At 39.5% G+C, this 22,419-nt stretch overlaps 1 protein-coding gene across 4 annotated transcripts in view; it reads right to left on the bottom strand.

The window, feature by feature from the left end:
- Nucleotides 1-243: 243 nt before the first annotated feature.
- Nucleotides 244-22,419, bottom strand: part of LOC133654123 (AMP deaminase 2-like) — a 57,511-nt gene continuing 35,335 nt past the window's right edge. For 2 of the 4 annotated variants that reach the window (XM_062054163.1, XM_062054164.1), the window contains 12 exons: nucleotides 20,678-20,819; nucleotides 16,554-16,643; nucleotides 13,112-13,241; nucleotides 12,818-13,012; nucleotides 11,664-11,795; nucleotides 11,402-11,565; nucleotides 10,266-10,392; nucleotides 10,018-10,181; nucleotides 6,467-6,587; nucleotides 6,187-6,360; nucleotides 1,034-1,144; nucleotides 244-952 (listed from right to left, as the gene is read on the bottom strand). In XM_062054163.1, the coding sequence (XP_061910147.1) occupies nucleotides 737-952; nucleotides 1,034-1,144; nucleotides 6,187-6,360; nucleotides 6,467-6,587; nucleotides 10,018-10,181; nucleotides 10,266-10,392; nucleotides 11,402-11,565; nucleotides 11,664-11,795; nucleotides 12,818-13,012; nucleotides 13,112-13,241; nucleotides 16,554-16,643; nucleotides 20,678-20,819 (1,766 nt within the window). In that variant the 3' untranslated portion in view covers nucleotides 244-736. The remainder of the gene's footprint in view (nucleotides 953-1,033; nucleotides 1,145-6,186; nucleotides 6,361-6,466; nucleotides 6,588-10,017; nucleotides 10,182-10,265; nucleotides 10,393-11,401; nucleotides 11,566-11,663; nucleotides 11,796-12,817; nucleotides 13,013-13,111; nucleotides 13,242-16,553; nucleotides 16,644-20,677; nucleotides 20,820-22,419) is intronic. The other 2 variants (XM_062054168.1, XM_062054167.1) reach the window with 1 other exon arrangement.

The raw sequence follows: 22,419 nt of genomic DNA on the forward strand, positions 1-22,419 counted from the left end.
TCGGCCGGGGTTTGAACTCACAACCTACCGATCTCAGGGCGGACACTCTAACCACTAGGCCACTGAGTAGCTAACTAATCCTGACCACTGAAAACCCCAACCTTATCCCTAAACCCTTAAAACAACTTGATAATTGCAAATTGACAAAAAAAGACTGGTCAATTACAGTCATGCAAATAAATGTAATCTGTTACTTTCATTTGTGTTGTTATTAGTAAATGATGAAGGCAAACACTCGAACATAAACATTTATTTCCCCATAAACACAGGAGACATGAAATTACATTACACAAACAAACATGATCACTTGGGAGAAGACAAACTTGACTCCAAGTACCCAAGAGGACACAAACTGACACTTTGAACGTGTTCCCTACATGATTGTAGTCCTGATGACTTTTGGCGAAGATGTGAGACTGCAGCAGCATATCATGCATCATCACACTAGCAGCAGACTCGAGGGAGAACTTGAACATGAACACGTGTTGCAGGGCACAAGATGACATGCCTTCAAGCAGCCACGGAAAGACAACAAGGACATATCAGGACTAAAGACTACAATGTAACTATTGATGCTGACAATGGACAATCAGCACAGAAAGGCTGCCGTGACATGGCCATAAACAGAATATAAAGTGTAAATAATAAATAACACTTCACAACAACATATTCTTTCTCAAATTGCCACAGTGCTTTTGGACTTTGAATAGTCAAATGTGTTTAAAGTCGGGTTTGTTTATTGCTGTGCTTGGGTAGCCGCCGTGAAAGTACTCTCTTCCTCCTCAATGGTGTCCAGCTGGTCCGTGCGGATGGCCTGCGTGATCAAGTTGAGCTCCTCGCACATGGTCTCGTAGCGGTACGCCACCCGGATGTCAGGGACGTTAGTGCGGCTGATGTCGTTGCTCTCCTGCCCTTCTTTGACATAGTCCGGCCCCAGCCAGTAGCCCTTTAACTGAGTTGCAAGATTAGCAGTAAGATGAAAGTGTCCAACTAACATCAGTGTGTTGTGATTGTGACGGACGCTCAAGGGTACCTTATGAGAGAAACCACTCATCAGCACGCTGTTTCTGGCCAGCTCACACATGTCACAGGAGCTCAGCTTCCACACCTGAGCTGCAATACTGTACTCCTCCATCAGGGGCTCCTATGAACGATAAGGCACACATTTTATCACACAGTATTTGGGAACCTCTTATAGCAGGGGTACTCAACTAAATTGTTTTTGCATATTCCTTAGTACCAGCGTCCTCTACGGCAGGGGTGCTTAATGTTTTTGACTTCAGGGCCCAATTTTTCCACTACGGACAGGCCCCACTCAAATATTAAGGCTGAATTAGTAATCTTACTTGATTTTAATTGTAATCAATAATTATTATCTTACATCCTTGTCAAATGATATGAAAGCATGTGTTAATCACACAAACTATTATTTATTTACCACGTAAACCATAGGCTTAGGTCAGGCTGATTAGAAAAACAAGTACTAACCAAATATACTGCATAAGAAGGGGCTCATAAACGACTGATGAAAAACACACTTCCAAACAATTATGTTGTGCTCAAATAAATCAACAAAATAAACAATGTGTTTCTTAACTAGACTGTCAGTAAAATTAAAGGACTACTGAAACCCACTACTACCGACCACGCAGTCTGATAGTTTATATATCAATGATGAAATCTTAACATTGCAACACATGCCAATACGGCCGGGTTAGATTAGTAAAGTGCAATTTTAAATTTCCCGTGAAATATTCTGCTGAAAACGTCTCGGTATGATGACGTTTGCGCGTGACGTCACGGATTGTGCGGACATATTGGGACACCATCGTGGCCAGCTATTAAGTCGTCTGTTTTCATCGCAAAATTCCACAGCATTCTGGACATCTGTGTTGGTGAATCTTTTGCAATTTGTTTAATGAACAATGAAGGCAGCAAAGAAGAAAGCTGTAGGTGGGATCGGTGTATTAGCGGCTGGCTGCAGCAACACAAGCAGGAGGACTTTGAGTTGGATAGCAGACGCGCTACCGTGAGTACGCAGCTTTGGCTTCCAAACATGTGATCGCTTGCCCGTACGTGCGTGCCGCTATGTGCATGTCACGTACGCAACTTTGGGGAAATATATGTGCTGTATGAACTTTACGGAGGTGAACGGTACTTTGGGCTGTGGGATTGAGTGTGTTGTGCGGGTGTTTGATTTGTATTGGTGGGTTATATGGACGGGAAGGTGGAGGTGTTTGTTATGCGGATTAATTTGTGGCATATTAAATATAAGCCTGGTTGTGTTGTGGCTAATAGAGTATATATATGTCTTGTGTTTATTTACAGTTTTAGTCATTCCCAGCTGAATATCAGGTCCCACCCGCCTCTCACAGCATCTTCCTTATCTGAATCGCTTCCACTGCCCTCTAGTCCTTCACTCTCACTTTCCTCATCCACGAATCTTTCATCCTCGCTCAAATTAATGGGGTAATCGTCGCTTTCTCTGTCCGAATCTCTCTCACTGCTGGTGGCCATAATTGTAAACAATGTGCAGATGTGAGGCGCTCCACAACCTGTGACGTCACGCTACTTCCGGTACAGGCAAGGCTTTTTTATCAGCGACCAAAAGTTGCGAACTTTATCGTCAATGTTTTCTACTAAATCCTCTCAGCAAAAATATGGCAATATCGCGAAATGATCAAGTATGACACATAGAATGGACCTGCTATCCCCGTTTAAATAAGAACATTTCATTTCAGTAGGCCTTTAAAGTGCAAATGAAAATACAGCTTCACCACTTTAGTCATATTTTTGCACTTAAAAAACGTATCTATGACTTTGGTTCCAGCATTCTTCTGTTTGTTTGAGATTGTCATTACTGCCACAAGAGGTGGAAAAGCATATTACAACTGAGTAGTGTTTCGGCCCATACAGACCACAGCTGATAAAAATATTTTTTTGGCAGACCTGTAGGAGGTGCTTGCGGCCCAACAATGATTAAGAAACACTGCTCTGCAGTAGACATTTAATTTTGGTCTATTAATTTTGTCAGAGTTACAGGAGCGCTCTGGACCCCGACTTAAACAAGTTGAAAAACGTATTCGGGTGTTACCATTTAGTGGTCAATTGTACGGAATATGTACTTCACTGTGCAACCTACTAATAAAAGTCTCAATCAATCAATCAATCTGTTTTTAAGGATCTTCTCCAAAAAAAACTAGTCAAGGTTCATCTCTATAACAAGACTCTGGTGCAGGGGTGGCCAAAACTTTTGCCGCGAAGGGCCGAAGTACAAATGTGCCAAAGGCTGGGGGCCAAACACAGCAAATTTAATTGTGAAACACAAATGGCCAAAAGGTTCCTTTATATAGTACCAATAACAACGATAGATGGAAACTAGTTAGGCAACAAGTTAGCCTTGCGACAATGCCTTTAGTAATGGTGTCAGCTTTAAGGGTGGCTAGAACATTTTCACTTCCGATACGATACTGATATTGATCCTATACGATATCAGCAGGAATCATACATACTTTTATTTTTTTCGTGTGAAATATTAAAGGTTTAATCAATTATAATTAGTCTAATGGAGAAGAAGGGTAGGTATGAAACATTAACCGATTTATCATTAACTGTGTGGAAGGCAGGGTCCTTGAGGGTGCATGGGAGTTTGCCCAACCAGTCTACATGTGCTTTGTGGACTTGGAGACGGCATTCGACCGTGTCCCTCGGGAGGTCCTGTGGGGAGTGCCCAGAGAGTATGGGGTATCGGACTGTCTGATTGTGGCGGTCCGCTCCCTGTACGATCAGTGTCAGAGCGTGGTCCGCATTGCCGGCAGTAAGTCGGACACGTTTCCAGTGAGGGTTGGACTCCGCCAAGGCTGCCCTTTGTCACCGATTCTGTTCATAACTTTTATGGACAGAATTTCTAGGCGCAGTCAAGGCGTTGAGGGGATCCGGTTTGGTGGCTGCGGGATTAGGTCTCTGCTTTTTGCAGATGATGTGGTCCTGATGGCTTCATCTGGCCAGGATCTTCAGCTCTCACTGGATCGGTTCGTAGCCGAGTGTGAAGCGACTGGGATGAGAATCAGCACCTCCAAGTCCGAGTCCATGGTTCTCGCCCGGAAAAGGGTGGAGTGCCATCTCCGGGTTGGGGAGGAGACCCTGCCCCAAATGGAGGAGTTCAAGTACCTAGGAGTCTTGTTCACGAGTGAGGGAAAAGTGGATCGTGAGATCGACAGGCGGATCGGTGCGGGGTCTTCAGTAATGCGGACGCTGTATCGATCCGTTGTGGTGAAGAAGGAGCTGAGCCGGAAGACAAAGCTCTCAATTTACCGGTCGATCTACGTTCCCATCCTCACCTATGGTCATGAGCTTTGGTTTATGACCGAAAGGACAAGATCACGGGTACAAGCGGCCGAAATGAGTTTCCTCCGCCGGGTGGCGGGGCTCTCCCTTAGAGAGAGGGTGAGAAGCTCTGCCATCCGGGGGGAGCTCAAAGTAAAGCCACTGCTCCTCCACATCGAGAGGAGCCAGTTGAGGTGGTTCGGGCATCTGGTCAGGATGCCACCCGAACGTCTCCCTCGGGAGGTGTTTAGGGCACGTCCAACCGGTAGGAGGCCACGGGGAAGACCCAGGACACGTTGGGAAGACTATGTCTCCCGGCTGGCCTGGGAACGCCTCGGGATCCCCCGTTAGGAGCTGGACGAAGTGGCTGGGGAGAGGAAGGTCTGGGCTTCCCTGCTTAGGCTGCTTCCTCCGTGACCCGACCTCGGATAAGCGGAAGAAGATGGATGGATGGATGGACGGATGGATGTCTGGAAGGAACGTACTCTGTCTTTAAGTTGAAGTGGAGTGGTAATTGTTTTTAGCGACACCTAGTGTTCACAAAAATTAATTAATTTAAGCTCATGACACAGGAAGTTGAATGATGCGGACACGTCATTTACTGGATACTTTTTAATACACTTCTGGCTTGGACACTTTGTAAGTAGTATGAAAGTATAATTATTTCATACTTCTTTATATTGACACATGTGCTGCAATATTGGTTAATTAAAGATACTTATGTCTAGCTTGTGTGTTAATGTGTGTTTAGCTGTTGTGTAGCTACAGTACTCGTAGCCTACAACCTACCGTGTTTACCTTTTGAAATTGATTTGACTAAAATACAAGAAAATATCAACCATGTGTGCTTATTGAAGGACATTTTGACTGCATTTCGACTTGCTGTCCAGCATTGCACAAGTACACACGCTGCAGGACTGCTCGTAGTAAAACGATTATTGGAAAGTTTAGATGCAGGTCGATATAATCCGATACTTGTTTTTTTCTGCCAATATTGGACCAATATCTGATATCAATATCGTGAGCTTAAAAACTCAGTATGAATACAATATGTATTACATTTGGGAAGCCACCCTTTAGCGGGCCAAATCAAAAGACTCGGCGGCCCACAATTTGGCCCCCGTGCTCCCACTTTGAGCACCCTTGTACCAGTGTTTTTAAGAATCTACTGCAAAAATCCGTCTCTCACAATGTTTTTGAACTGAACTCGCGGGCCACCAGCTGAATAGCCCAAATGATGAAAAAGAAAGGACCTGAAATGGAACTTTGAGGAACACCACTAGTACTACTAAAGAAGTTGACTGCATCTGAAGTAAACAAGCTACAGCAAAGTTACATAAATCACACTACAAAATGTTTTTTGAACTGCCAAAAAGGAGAGGACTTAAAGGGGTGCCTTGTGGAATGCCTCAGTTATGTAAATCACAAGTTTGGACCTCAGTGTTCTATGTTTGCTAGCAATGTTAAAATGCCAATGTGTTCACAGTGTTCCAAGTTCCTCTATACAACACGAGCACTCTACTGTTTTTTCTAAATTTACTGCAAACAATTGGAATAAACTCGACGGCCTGGTTTGGTGCCATTCCCGGGCCACCAGTTGAATAGCACTGTCTTATAGGTTGTTTCTCTGTTCGTTTGTCAGTGTTCATACACAGGAGAGTGGATTTTATAGCAAGGCGCTAAATGGAGCAGGAAATCGCTCTTTGAAATGGTCTTTAGTCTCTTTTGTTCCTGCCAACAATCCATGAATGATAACCAGTGTTCCTGAACACACCAATACTCATTTGTATTTGATTATGAAAAACAAAGAGAGTATTTACAAAAAGTGCAAAGGTCAAAGGACTTCTTGTGTGCGCAGACCTTGGTGAAGTGAAACTGCAAGGGGTCGTCCGTAGATAGGGAGACCACCAGTCCTCTGGACAGGTACTCAGGCAGAGGGTTACGGTGGTAGCTAAGGAACAGACTGTTATTGCTGAGAGGAGACATGGCGATGCCAATCTGAGCCAAATAGTACAGATACTGCAGCACAGGAGCCTGTGGACAGATAAGACATTTAGATTATGCTGCAGCGTCTCCATTTGGATTTCACTAATCAAGATGGCGCTGCCAATAAAGGGTAGTTGTCGCCTCGGGGATGTACCTTCCTGAGCAGCAGCCCGTGGGAGATGTTCTCAGACAGCATGAAACCAGACACCAGGTGATGGATAGGACCTGCCTCGCCACAATGAGGACGTAAGACAAGACTGTGGAAACCCCGCTGCCTGGAATGAAAAACAGACATTCATCAGGGGCGGTGACCTTTTTCATGCTTATTTTGATTGTCTTCCTCCGATGAATTTTTTTAATTCACTGGCCATTCTGTATTGGTATAGATCGAGAGGATGGCATATATCATATATATCATTGGTGTCAAACTCTGGCCCGCGGGCCGAAATTGGCCCGCCGTGTAATTTCACTTGGCCCTTGAGGCGATACCAAATAAACACTAGAGCTGGCCCGCCGATTATATACAGCGGCGCTGTGGTAACACCGCATTCACCGCTAATTCTCATACTTGCCAACCCTCCCGGAAGAGTTAGCAAAGGATTCTGGGTATTTGTTCTGTCGTGTTTATGTTGTGTTACGGTGTGGATGTTCTCCCGAAATGTGTTTGTCATTCTTGTTTGGTGTGGATTCACAGTGTGACGTATATTTCTAACAGTGTTAAAGTTGTTTATACGGACACCCTCAGTGTAACCTGTATCGCTGTTGATCAAGTATGCGTTGCATTCACATGTGTGTGCGTACAGAAGCCGCACATATCTTGTGACTGGGCCGGCACGTTGTTAGAATGGATGAAAAGCGGACGTGACGACAGCTCGTAGAGGACGTTAAAGGCAGTGCCTTTAAGGCACGCCCCCAAGACTGTGGTCCGGGTGGACTGCGAGATATAATGACTGATGAACACCTTTGTTCGATAATGAAGGTTGCCTCAGCTCAAAGCCTGAGCCCCGACATTAATGAACTAGCATCCAAGAAAAGATGCCAGGTATCTGGCTTGGGCACATCAGATTAGCTCAGTGTGTTGCAAACTGAGCAGTTTAAAGTCCTGAATAGGTGGTTTATTCATTGTTATTTTATTTTCAAATGTATTAGCCTGTGGAAAAAGTTAATGTTGATATTTACCCCAGATTAAATTTTTATATAAATTGTATTTGATATGCCATTGATATTTTTTTAATTATTATTATTATTATTTGAAACTCTATTTTGCATGTCACTATAAAGTTATATAAGCCTTGCTTGTTCAATATTCAATGCAAAATTTGTTTGGGTCCCTATTAAAAGGTAAATTTTTTCAACCTTGGCCCGCGGCTTTGTTCAGTTTTAAATTTTGGCCCACTCTGTATTTGAGTTTGACACCCCTGATATATATCATACATAAATATTTAACACAAAAAAGGTGCATATTTTAACGTCTTGTTCCCGTCGGGCCCTAATCTAAACAAGACTTGTGTGCATGACTGACATTATTTATTGTCCCATAGGACACTTATAGTTGTGTGCACTATGAACTCTATGAACTTTGCCTAGCAACAACATGGCCAAATCTGTCTTCCTACACACTCTTTCAACCATGCGTAGAGCATGTTTTGCGATCGAATCAATGCAGTTTCATAACAAGGCCCTACGTTGCATATCTGAAGTACAGTTTCAGTTGCATACTTTGCACATTTATTTAGTTTCATATTTGGTACATTTCTTCCAAACAGACTCATGTATTCAACAATGGAAAACTTCTGACAAATATAAAGTGATCCGCAAGGCCGGCGACATCATTGGAGAGCTGGACTCTCTGACGACAGCGTCAGAAAGAAGGATGCTGTCGGAGTTGCGTAGCATCTTGGACAATGTCCAATGACCATGATGTGCTGGTCCAACACAAGAGCACTTTCAGCACTAGACTTATCCCACCACAATGCAAAACTGAAAGCCACAGAAGGTCATTCCTGCCTGTGGCCATCAAACTTTACATCACTCAAATAGTCATGGATATTATCTATTAATCTGGATACATTTTATAAACCCCATAGCTGTGCAATATTCCATTATATTTTTACACTTTTGTGTTTAATAATGTGCAAAACCAGTCTCACACTGCCATTCCGGTCATTACACCATGTAAATAATGTCTATACTGTATATCATGGTTGTCCTACTGGTACTTTTGTTTATTGTATTGCCAGTTTTATTTCATTGCTCATTAAATTTTCCCTTCTTTATTTCTAATTACTGTATATATGGAGAGCAACGATAACGCCCAAATTTCCACCCCAGGGATTAATAAAAATTTTCTGATTCTGATTCTGAAACATGTCAATTAACAGTTTGGACTACTTAACTCTGATTAAATTTTTTGGAATTTAAAGCAACCTTGCGTTAACATTACTCTTAAAAGTATGTGCGTATCAGTTTGTGGGGTGACTCCGTGGAATCAATTAGATGAGGAAGTCAAACAAACCAATAACATCCTTCAATTTAAAAAGAAAAAAAACAAAACAAGTGTATTTGATAGATACAACAAAAATATGGAAACATAAAACACCATAAGGGTGTAGTGAATTAATGCAAATTGTATTTGATAATATGATTAGTGTGTTTATTCTTATCAGGTGATTATGTGATGTATGCAGTATTTACATTAAAAAGTGACACAAACAATAAGAGATAACATTGTAGCGATCAAATACTAACATCAATTCACTTTTCAGACAACCTGATAGTGGTCCAGGATGGTAAATAACAGTAAAGGCAAACATTAAGGAGAGGGTCAAAACCTAAACAAAGATGTCTTATGGAATAATCAATAATCATTATTCGTCCAAAATGTGAGCCATGTTAAAATGTCTAAAACCAATTGGTGCAATCATGTGGTGCTGAATCGCACCATATTACCTGGGAATATTCTGCTGCTCTAGAAAAAATGCATTTGAGCATTTGAGAAAGCGGAGTGAGGGAAGCCATCTACGTCAAGTTGAAAAACCATCCCTGAACAGAGGAAGTGGTTTGTGACACCACCTGTCTCCCACATACAACACTGTCCTTTCAAATCATTCATAAAAAAATCTGTAATTTAGCCTCCGACAAATAACAGGAGTTAGAAACATTCTGGTCACAGAAGGTGACCAGAATGTTTCTAACTCCTGTGCCATTTGTTCCATTTGTTTACAACTGAATGGAATGCTTACGCGGGTGATTACGACTATTATGGACTGGTAGTAGTCAATCCACAGCGATCGTTCTGCCACACAATACCTCAATGCTAACGAGGGGAAATTACACTTCAACGACTGTCATTGGCGTTGACAGTTAGGATTGCTCGTTTGCATTAAAACAGTTATTTTTCTCACTACGATAGGGCGGAACTATCCTTTCCCAGGCACACCCTCCTGGTTTTTGGAGTATAAATATTTGGGGTTTTGGCACCAGCCGCTAGACTAGATCTGACCAATCTAAGTCTACGACCACTGACAGATGAAGTCTACTCGGATGAGAGGCGAAACATCTTCTAAGAAAAACCAAACAGTCCAGATGCGATCGATTGAATGTTGTGAGATGACAATGACCTGGATGAATGAGAACATTCATAGGCATCTGAGCAAAAATAAACTTGAGAAATTCCACAATGAGCCATGAGGTGGGGGTGCATACCTGCGCAGGTGATTGAGAACGGTCATGTTTGCATACATATAGTAGAGGTAGTAAGAGTAGGGCGGGTTGTTCTCCTCTGTCCATCTGGCTGGCAACGGACTGTCCAGGTTGAAGATATGCTGCTCCGGTTTGGACTCATCATCGACACTGTCAAAACCTACAACCTGCACCAGGGACCAAGACCAAGCAGCTCCGAATAAAGCAATACTTTCAAGTTGAATGAAAAAACAACATAAGTTGATACATACATGCTGAAGGAAGAGGTGCAGCTCAGGGTGACTGGCGGGTTGGACTGTGACTTCAAACAGAGGCAGGAAGATGTTCTCCAGCATCTCCTGGAAGTTGGACAGCTGCTTCTTGGTGTGGTACACATCACTTGGAGGAGAAAACACACACAAGCCTAAATAACTGCTATGGTAATATTGTTCTTTTTACTGTATACATTGATTAAATAATAATTACTACAAGACTTATTTTAAATGTAACTGTGTGTAACTCTTAGGCTTAATCCGTGGGAAATCAAAAATGAAGATGTATGGTATAAAAAAGCGGTAAACACTATTTCTTAGTATTTGTTTAATTAGTCATTATCTTTTTTTATTTACATCCACCAAACATGGATATTTTTTTTGTAGTGTGGTTATGTAAAATAATAATAATAAAGCATAAATGGAGCAATATAGACCACATGTATATCTAACATGGACAAATATAGTCACACAAATATACTGTACATTTTCTTAAGATTTTACCTCTGCTGTATGAAGAAATAACTTATAATTTAAACTAATACAAATATGATTTGGATTAATGTATTTATTCATTTAATCAGATTTTGTTTCTCCGTAAAAGTACCATAAATAGTGTAAAAAACATTTATCACGGATATATGAACATATACATTTTGGTTATAAATATACAGTATCTATTTATTTAAATGTATTTGTCTGTATGGATGTATTTAATATTAATTTTATTTTATTTGTGTAAGTACAATAAATAGAGTAAAAATTTTAGACTATAGTGGTCAACTTAATTTATACATCTAATTTATTATGTATATAATGATTAAATGTGGATTGATCTGTGTTTATTTTTTTATATAATATTTATTTGATTTGATTTAGTTAAGAAAAAACATCAGTAGTGTAAAAAACAAACAAACAGTAAAAGTGGCCAAAAAGAAGGTTCCATAGCATTTTAGATTCTAGGAATTATAGCTGAATATATATACAGATTAATTAAACATGAACATAGCAAATTATATTTATTTATGTACCCATTTATTGATGTCTACGGAGACAGGAAAGGTTTTGGTCGTGTGCTTGAGCGTCATATTATTAAAGTGATACAATAGTTGAGTGAGTGTAGTTGTTAGACTCACAAAAGTCTCGGCACTTGCACCAGCCAGCGCACGTTTTTCGAGTAGACCTGATGCTTGACGGCCCACTTGGCCAGTTTGTCCCACTCATCTCTACAGCGGCCATAGATGGACAACCTGAGCTCCACATTCTGGTACTTGCTCTCCTCCAGGTCAGCCATCACCTCCTGGTGGACAGTGACACAAGACGATCAGCAGGGGGCGCTACTGAGGCCTACATCCTGTATAAAGGTGCAGATCACTCATGAAGTCTGTGAGAGTGCACCTTAATGATGTGACCAAAGTATTTTCCCTCCACGTGATTGTCTGTTTTGATGAAGATCTCTCTCAAGATGGATTCACCGATGGGATTGTATTTGGCGTTGAACTTGTCAAAGCGATGGAAGGTGTTGCGATCCTGCAGGAGCAGACAAAAAAAAGGGTAGAAATTGCCAGACAATTTGAAGCGAACAAGCTCCTGCAGTCTTTTCAATAGCAGGGATTCAAATATGTGGAACTTCAATCAATCAATCAATCAATCAAAGTTTACTTATATAGTCCTAAATCACGAGTGTCTCAAAGGGCTACACAAGCCACAACGACATCCTCGGCCAGAGCCCACATCAAGGAAAGAAAAAACTCAACCCAATGGGATGACAATGAGAAACCTTGGAGGGGACCCCAGATGTGGGGACCGGTGCAATGAACGTCGAGTGGATCTAGCATAATATTGTGAAAGTCTAATCCATGGTGGATCTAACACAGTGGTTCTTAACCTGGGTTCGATCGAACCCTAGGGGTTCGGTGAGTCGGGCTCAGGGGTTCGGTGGAGGTCAAGACACACCCGACTCATCGTGTAAATAAAAACTTCTCCCTATCGGCGTATTACGGATACGGCAACAGCAGAAGTCAGACTGACTTGCAGGTGTGTAATTTGTTGTGAGTTTATGCACTGTGTTAGTTTTGTTCTTTGAACAAGGTGATGTTCATGCACGGTTCATTTTGTGCACCTTTAAAAAAACATGGTAACAGTTTAGTATGGGGAACATATTCACCATTAATTAGTTGCTTATTAACATGCAAATTAGTAACATATTGGCTCTTAACTAGTCATTATTAAGTACTTATTAATGCCTTATTCGGCATGGCCTTATTATAACCCTAACCCTCTAACCCTGGCCCTAACCCTCTAACCCTAACCCTAACCCTAACCAAATAACTCTAAATTAAGTCTTTGTCACTTAGAATATGTTCCCCATACTAAAGTGTTACCAAAAACATATAACTTTGTCTTGAATTTGAAAAAATATTTTTTTTTATTTTTCACCAAAGAAGGGTTTGGTGAATGTGCATATGAAACTGGTGGGGTTCGGTACCTCCAACAAGGTTAAGAACCACTGATCTAACATAACAGTGTGAGAGTCCAGCAGGAGAACTTACGGCGTGCATGTCCAAGGTGTCCACGCTGAGGTCAAAGGCCGTCAGGTGCATCGTCTCAAACACCTCCATGAGCGTCTGGCCCTTGCCTCTCTCCACGTGCACGATCTCCTGTGGGTACTTCTTCATGGCTCTCTTGATGAAGCGCAGAAGGTGCTTCTGGTTCATGCAGGAGGAGGCGTGGATGTGTGTGTCCACCTGCAGGTGCGGAAACAAGAAGATGACGCCTTTGGATCGAGAGAGGAAATAAAAAGGAAAAGAAAAAGAAAGCTTTGGCAAAGATGACGCCCAGGCGACCTTCCGGATGTTGTAGAAGTCTCGATGCGGGACTTTCTTCTGGGCTGCCAGCTCTTTCATCTCGTTCAAGAGGACGTGCATCTGGAACTTGGAGCTAAGATACTGCAGGCGACGGTAGCAGAAGGACTTCCTGCATGTGGGAAAACTTGCATCATGGTTTGTTTGGGACATGCAGCTTTACTATATATTCATGAGATCTGTATTTATTAATTAATTTATCCATTCATTTATTTGTTTGTGCTACAGATTGAGCCCAGGAAGAGAACAAACAAATGTGTTAGCAATTGCTATGAAACGGAAAAGGGTTAGGATTAAGTAAAATGTGGTTCTTCTTACTCCTTTTCAGATATGCTGTGATGAAAAACTGAATAAATGTGACCAATGTTCCCTCTAATTGTTCATGTGTCTGAGCAAACACAAAAACTCCCTGAGCATTCAGTGGAGCACATGTTAGCAACATCACATGTGGCAATACCAGCAGCACACCTGTCTCAAACCAATCTTTTATAATAACACTCAAATGAGAGGAGTCATATTTTGGAATATTAGTGATTTGGCCCACTTGTAATGAAAATAAAAGAAATCTTGTTTTTCATAAGCTATGGATTAGTATTGTACAATATGTCTGGGTGGGGGTCCTGCTTTGGAAATCATTTGCACCCCTTTCAGAGATCACATTTAGTTCCCCTTAAACATCCTCATGTTGCACAATGAAATGTAAGCATAGGATGAAGTGTGCATTCATGTAACTTTCTCTAGTAACAGCATTCCATGATTAATATCAATAAATTAACATTAATAATAAATGACAGTAGAATAAGCACACGTATGACTGAGGAGTCAGTGTAACTTTGTGTGGTGTTTGAGTTTTTGTGTGGCCATAAACGCACCAGTGGCTTAGTGCTATGTGTGTTGGTGACAGATGACAAGTTGGTTTTGACCTGGTTTGTACGGCAGAAAATGACTAGTTTTTCGAGAGAGAAGTTTTTTACTTATGTTTTTGGTGTGGTTATGGCCGAATATAAACAGTTTTGCTCAATAAAGTGATCGATATAATTCCTGTCCTCGAAGCATCTCGATACACGTTACAATAATTGAACGGTGTTGACGAACACCGTTAGGGCCGCTTGTTGTCACTGTCACTCAGAGTTGCATTGCAAAATTACACAGAATAAATGTGTTTATTTTGTTTAGAATTCAGATGGGTTTGATTAGGTGCGCGGCATATATTTGCTGTGCGCAGAGGACGCTTGAGCAGTGCGCAATTGCGCAGGCGCGCACCTTAGAGGGAACGTTGAATGTGACGTACCATATTGTAACTGCGTGCAGGTTCGAAATAAACCAATACCATGAAAATGCTTAACAAGTTAAATGAATAAACATCACTTTTTTACAACTGCATAATTCAACACCAAGTTTGCATCACATTTCAGGTTTGTCCATAAAGGGAATTTAAATGTTCATTTATATTAGTGATGCAATTATGAACAGTCAAAATGAGCCAAATTGCCAATAAAGTTATGAATTATGATTATGATTATTTATGAATAATAAAAACTCTATCATCAAATCTCTTTACAGTCGTCCTTTGCCATGGTGCGCTTCAAATACTGCATCTTCGCAGATTTTTTGGGGGGTATTTAAAAATATATTCTACACATTTTTGGTGCTAAATAATGCATTTTCAAGCATAAAAATGTCAAATCGGAGTAAAACAATCAATACTAAATAGAAGACACAAAATTAATCAGAGAGTGCTGTTCAGTATCGTGGCCTCTGATTGGCTCAGCTTCAGGCAGCATTACTATATTAGAATAAGAAAGTGTAAAGCCGACTAAAGGGTGTTATTTTATTATTATTATTATTATTTATTTAAAAAAAAAAAATTATCATTAAATCAACATAAAAAAACACAAGATACACTTTCAATTAGTGCATCAACCGGAAAAAAAAAACCCTCCCCCATTCACACTCATCGACACCCACTCACACAAAAGGGGTTGTTTCTTTCTGCTACCAATATTCTGGTTCCCACATCATAGATATACCACAGTCTGCAAGGGACACAGTCCCTGAAGCACACATGATTGTATGTGCTGCTGGTCCACTAACATTTTTATTAAATACTATTTTTTATGTAATTGTTTTTATATTGTTTTACTTTATTTTTTATCCAAGAAAATGCTTTTTATTTATTTATCTTATTTTATTTTATTTTTTTAGAAAAGGACCTTATCTTTACCAGACCAGGTTGTCAATGAAATTGGATTTGTTTAAAGGGGTTTTAAAACCAGGTCCAGTCCAGATAATGTCCAAGTCGGACTCAGCAACACACACCTTCATCCATGCACACTGAAAAAATTAGGGAACACAACAGATTGCCTATAATTTATAAACAAAATTACATTTTCAAAATAAGCATTTATGTACAGTCCAGATTATGTCCAGGTCAGACTCAGTAACACACACCTTCATTTTTGTACACTCAAAATTAGGGAACACAACAACAGATAGCATGTATGTCGTTGTTGTTGCATATCTATAAACATAATTACATTTTCAAAATAAGCCTTTGAGGACTTCCCATCTTTTTTTTATGTTTTTTGGCATCATTATCGTTTTCAACCATAGAGCTTTCTAATAACACCTAAAGGGTGTTATTTCATGTCCAGCGGGCTCTCATATTGTTGGAAAATGTATTTAGAAGGTAGTAAACCGTTTTTTAAACTCTGTAGCTGTGATAAAATTACATTTGGGTTGATTGGCAACACTAAATTTGCCCTAGTGTGTGAATGTGAGTGTGAATGTTGTCTGTCTATCTGTGTTGGCCCTGAGATGAGGTGGCGACTTGTCCAGGGTGTACCCCGCCTTCTGCACGAGTGCAGCTGGGATAGGCTCCAGCACCCCCGGCACCCCGAGAGGGACAAGCGGTAAAAAATGGATGGATGGATAATTAATGATTCCTACTTCTTGGACAATTAATTTCTCGTGGCCATGTCTGGAACCAATTAACTGAAATATACAAACACATTTTCAAAACTTCCCATGGTAGTTTTTAAACCACATTGTTGTGATACAGTAGATTTCCACCTACTTCTTTTCCTTGCTTATATTGTAAATATATATTTTTTTCTGATAACATAAATAGTGGTTTGTTGGCACTATCTGTGGGTGGAAAAGACTGCTGCAGCGAAGAATCCAACAGTAAAATGCTTTGACAAGACGTGTTGTTGTTGACTAATTTAATAACTGTGAGAGGCGTATTTTAGGGTTTAGTTAATCAAAAATTGGCATTTTTGGGGCTTTCCATGGGTGTCTATTATTTGCAGTTTTTCGCCATTCGTCATGGCGTACAAAGACCCTCTGCGGGAATTTACATCATGTCATATAAAATTAAAGCTGTGTAGGAAATGTAATGTAAAGAAGAGAATAGATAACATACACTGGTCCGTTGATGATGAGCGCCATCATGACGTTCATATCACCAATGTACTCCTGCAGGTTTGGATATGGAAGGTCCAGCTCTGTGCTCCTGCCAGAAAGATGCAATCATCAGTAAAAACACAGGTGCAATGGTAGTCATGCACAATTACAATCATTTCCATGCAGGAAACTTCACATGAGTATTAATGTACCATCCATTTTCTACCGCTTGTCCCATTCGGGGTCATGGGGGATGCGGGAGCCTATCCCAGCTGAATTTAGACGGAAGGCGGTGTACACCCTGGACAAGTCGCCACCTCATCAAAGGGCCAACACAGATAGACAGACAACATTCACACTCACATTCACACACTAGGGCCAATTTAGTGTTGCCAATCAACCTATCCCCAGGTGCATGTCTTTGGAGGTGGGAGGAAGCCGGAGTACCATGCAGTCATGGGGAGAACATGCAAACTCCATACAGAAAGACCCGAGCCCGGGAAGCTAATGACAATTCATAGGAATATAATGGGAATTTAATGAACTGTGAATAATTTTTTAAAATTACTTTAATAATCTGGATGTGAGCTGAATTCCTCTAAAGCAGGAAACCTACAGTAAATAGTCATGTTTTTATTTTTTGATAAAACAAAATGAATAAACATACAGCAATTTATTTTTCAAATTTAGTTTAATTTGGTTAAACATACAAAATATATTAATATTTTTGTCGGTGAAACAGCTTGATTAATTACCATCAAATATGGCCAATAATTTAAATACATTTAAAATAAATATTCTCATGAATTCTCATTGAAAGTGTCCAACTTTGAACATATTCAAAATTGTTAAATTTCCTTTCGAAATCAAAACGTACCACACATTGAATCATTTTGCATAATTTTGAATGCTGTAAATATATTTGCTATTTATTCCAATCAAAAAAATACATTTCAGCATTCCCCAAGTCGTGTGCGATACAATTCAGACCCCCCTTGGTAGGTGACTTACCACAAAGTAGGGTCTCCATTTATTTTATGATTTACATTAATATTGTCTGCATTTTAGGTCTTTATAAAGCTACCACACTCTGTTATTATTCTTAACAAACACACTCATAAACTCTGTCTATACTGTATATCAGTGGTTCTCAACCTTTTTTCAGTGATGTACCCCCTGTGAAAATGTTTTTAATTCAAGTACCCCCTAATCAGAGCAAAGCATTTTTGGTTGAAAAAAAGAGATAAAGAAGTAAAATACAGCACTATGTCATCAGTTTCTGATTTGTTAAATTATATAACAGTGCAAAATATTGCTAATTTGTTGTGGTCTTTCTTGAACTATTTGGAAAAAAAGATATAAAAATAACTAAAAACTTGTTGAAAGATAAACAAGTGATTCAATTATAAATAAAGATTTCTACTCATAGAAGTAATCATCAACTTAAAGTGCCCTCTTTGGGGATTGTAATAGAGATCCATGTGGATTCAGGAACTTAATTCTAAACATTTCTTCACAAAAAAAGGAATCTTTAACATCAATATTTATGGAACATGTCCACAAAAAATCTATCTGTCAACACTGAATATTGCATTGTTGCATTTCTTATCACAGTTCTTTTTGACAGACATTTAAAAAAAAAATCTCACGTACCCCTTGGCATACCTTCAAGTACCCCAAGGGGTACGCGTACCCCCATTTGAGAACCACTGCTGTAAAGGACCAAAGTTATGGAGGGTTGTTGGCACAGTCTTTTTAATAGACACTGTTGCTGTTGTCCTTATATTCTTTCTCTCCTCCATGGAATTATTTCATTTTTGTCCTGAAAATTCTACACACAATACCCCGTTATGGCAATGACAATATATCATAATTAAGCTGAAAGAACAGCTTAAGGATGATCAGTTGAGACAAGATGCACAAGAGGTCACTTTTGAGCTTCATGGCAAAGGCTGTGAATACTTCTTTGTTTTTTATTTTTAATAGATTTACAAAAAATTTTAAATAAAAACTTTGCATTGTCATTATGGGGTATTTTGAGAAGAATTTTGAGGACAAAAATGATTTTATTTCATTTTGGAATAAGGCTGTAACCCAGGGGTGTCCAAGGTGCGGTCCGGGGGCCATTTGCGGCCCGCAGCTAATTGTTTAGCGGCCCGCCACACATTCTGGAAATGCCATTGCAAAAATCAAAAAAACATTAAAAAAGTGGAATGAGGTGAAATCTAACGAGAAAACGTTGCAATGTTGACACAAAGCTGCCATGCAGGCTGTTTTTATTTATTTAGTCCATCCTTATTTTCCTTTTTTTGCCATTGCACCAAAAAAAAAAAAGACAAAAAATCAATAATAATGAATTATTGACATCTTCAAGGCTCCAATTACTTCAAATATTTCACATTAAAAAGTTTTATGTGGAAAAATATTGCATATATTGTGTGGTTGCCATGTAAAAACATCCAAGTTTTCTTTGACAAAGGAGCATAAAACAAACAAAATAATAGTTCAAACGTAAAATCGACAGATATACTGTATCTGAAGTTGATCTCGTAACTTAAGTGTTGAAAGTAAAACAAATAATAATAAAAATGTATCACTTTATGAGTGGGGTACCTTTTGGATCCCAAAGATATTTAGTGGGATTGTATTTATCTTTTCACTGTGATTAATCAAAAATAATAATGAAAATAAAATCAATGTTGTCATGCATTATTGATCTTTTCAGGGCTCCAATTATTTCACATCAAACATTGCTTTCTGAATGTTTTGGGCGGTGGGGGAAATACTGCATATTTCAGTTTTACTATAAAAAACAAAGTTGTCTTTGACAGAAAAGGTATATATAATAATAGGCAATAATATTTTGACTTGTTTTTAACATTTTAATGACTGAGATCCTTTACGGGCCCTAGGATCCCTAATTGTTAAAAAAAAAAAAAAATCCATATATTTTGTTATGGTTTGAAAATTAAAAATATCAAAATGGCCCCCGCATGCTTTAATTTTTCCGTGTGCGGCCCTCAGTGGAAAAAGTTTGGACACCCCTGCGGTAACCTAACAAAATGTGCAATACTACTTTTAGGGTGCACTGTATATGGCTCAGAACGTTTGGACAACGTCATAGGGCTTCAAATAAATTCAAATGTCACAAAAACAGCAAAGCAAACACGCAAGGAGAAGAAAGAGTACAGGAAGCTAAGCTGAAGCACTGAAGAGGCTCTATGTGGCTGAGCCAATCAGCTGCCGGGACAGAGAACAAAGGGCTCTGCGATTGGTCCGTCATCAGCTAATAGTGTGTTGTGCACTATGTCATGGTGGCTAGACATCATACATATGTACATAGAAATTAGCCGATATTTTCGGCCGATAAATGCTTTAAAATGTAATATCGGAAATTATCGGTATCGGTTTTTTAATTATCGGTATCGTTTTATATAATTTTTTTATTTTTATTTTTTATTAAATCAACATAAAAAACACAAGATACACTTACAATTAGTGCACCAACCCAAAAAACCTCCCTCCCCCATTTACACTCATTCACACAAAAGGGTTGTTTCTTTCTGTTTTTAATATTCTGGTTCCTACATTATATATCAATATATATCAATACAGTCTGGAAGGGATACAGTCCGTAAGCACACATGATTGTGCGTGCTGCTGGTCCACTAATAGTACTAACCTTTAACAGTTAATTTTACTCATTTTCATTAATTACTAATTTCTATGTAACCGTTTTTATATTGTTTTACTTTCTTTTTTATTCAAGAAAATGTTTTTAATTTATTTATCTTATTTTATTTTATTAATATTTTAAAAAAGGACCTTATCTTCACCATACCTGGTTGTCCAAATTAGGCATAATAATGTGTTAATTCCACGACTGTATACATCAGTATCGGTTTATATCGGTATCGGTTGATATCGGTATCGGTAATTAAAGAGTTGGACAATATCGGAATATCGGATATCGGCAAAAAGCCATTATCAAACATCCCTAATAGAAATACATATTCACAATTTATAAATCCACAATGCTTTGAGACGATATCAAAGGGGCCGCAAAGTGGCGAGGGCCCACTGTAAGCACAAATCACACATCAAGTCAACAAATCCCAAGCTAAACTTGCTACGAAAACTCACTTGTCCATCGTCGCTCTTGACGTGTAAACGTGCATGACGCCGTCCACCATCTTGCAGCCGTAGCCCACGTCGGGGGGCATGCTGGCCGGGTCCAGGTTCTTGTAAGGGTGTGATTCAGAAACAGGTGGGTGCACTGTGGGGTCTGTGGGAGTACAAAATTTCACGGCGGGTGGCAGATTTGGAAGGACTCAAGTGTCGGCGTAAGGGCGCCGCACATAAGGCAGCATGCAAGACGTGTGAAGCAGATGGGCGGTGGAACGTGTAGGAGCAACCTGTCATGTGGACTGATTTTCCTTCCTCTTCGTCGGGACTAATTAGGACGAAGCATGTGGCTGTTAGCAATCATTAATCAATCAAAAAAATTAAAACAATTTCTTTGCAGTAAGTCCTTAAAAACAGCGGTGCTTTGGTCATACAGAAGATCTTTGACAGGCGTTTCCACAGTAAGTTCTTAAAAACAGCCATCATTTAAAGCAGGGGTGTCAAAACGTACGGGATGAGTTTGCTAAGTAAAAAAATGAGCCGAAATTTTGGAATGAAATTAACTGGTATTCTACACTACCGTTCAAAAGTTTGGGGTCACATTGAAATGTACTTATTTTTGAAGGAAAAGCACTGTACTTTTCAATGAAGATAACTTTAAACTAGTCTTAACTTTAAAGAAATACACTCTATACATTGCTAATGTGGTAAATGACTATTCTAGCTGCAAATGTCTGGTTTTTGGTGCAATATCTACATAGGTGTATAGAGGCCCATTTCCAGCAACTATCACTCCAGTGTTCTAATGGTACAATGTGTTTGCTCATTGGCTCAGAAGGCTAATTGATGATTAGAAAACCCTTGTGCAATCATGTTCACACATCTGAAAACAGTTTAGCTTGTTACAGAAGCTACAAAACTGACCTTCCTTTGAGCAGATTGAGTTTCTGGAGCATCACATTTGTGGGGTCAATTAAACGCTCAAAATGGCCAGAAAAAGAGAACTTTCATCTGAAACTCGACAGTCTATTCTTGTTCTTAGAAATGAAAGCTATTCCACAAAATTGTTTGGGTGACCCCGAACTTTTGAACGGTAGTGTAAATGTGTCCACTAGATGTCGCAATAGCAATTCTTTGTATATTTGTAGATGATGCTGCATATGTAAACAAAAGTAAACAAGATGTTAATGCACCGGTCGAGGAAAATGAGCAAACTACATTAAATAACATACTATAATTTGATTTTGATATTATTTTTTTATCTTGATAGATTGAACATTAACACCAATAAGTTGACTGATGAACATTATCACATCATTTATTCAGAAAGTATAAATAACGACAAATAAAAATAGAACACTATTAACCGCAACATGTATACGGCCAGCCAGCGTCCAAAATCCGGCCCGCGGGAAGTCTCAAGTTTTTAAAAAAATTGTATTTGTCCTTTCTAATCTTTTTTCTACCACTTGTTACTCTCGAGATCTCCCAGCCGCTCGGGCAAATCATATTGTCTAAAAATGCATTTTCCCATCGATGATGTGACATCATCACACGCACACACACACACACACACACACACACACACACACACACACACACACACACACACACACACACACACACACACACACACACACACACACACACACATACTGGTTATCATTTGAAATGGGGACCAAGTTTTTGATCATCAGTTGTGGGGACCACCCTTCCTATAGGTTGTGGAGGCATAAAAAAAAAATAGGTGAAATGGCCAC

Source organism: Entelurus aequoreus, linkage group LG07 (genome assembly GCF_033978785.1).
Source record: "Entelurus aequoreus isolate RoL-2023_Sb linkage group LG07, RoL_Eaeq_v1.1, whole genome shotgun sequence".
In the NCBI taxonomy this organism is placed as follows: Eukaryota; Metazoa; Chordata; class Actinopteri; order Syngnathiformes; family Syngnathidae; genus Entelurus; species Entelurus aequoreus.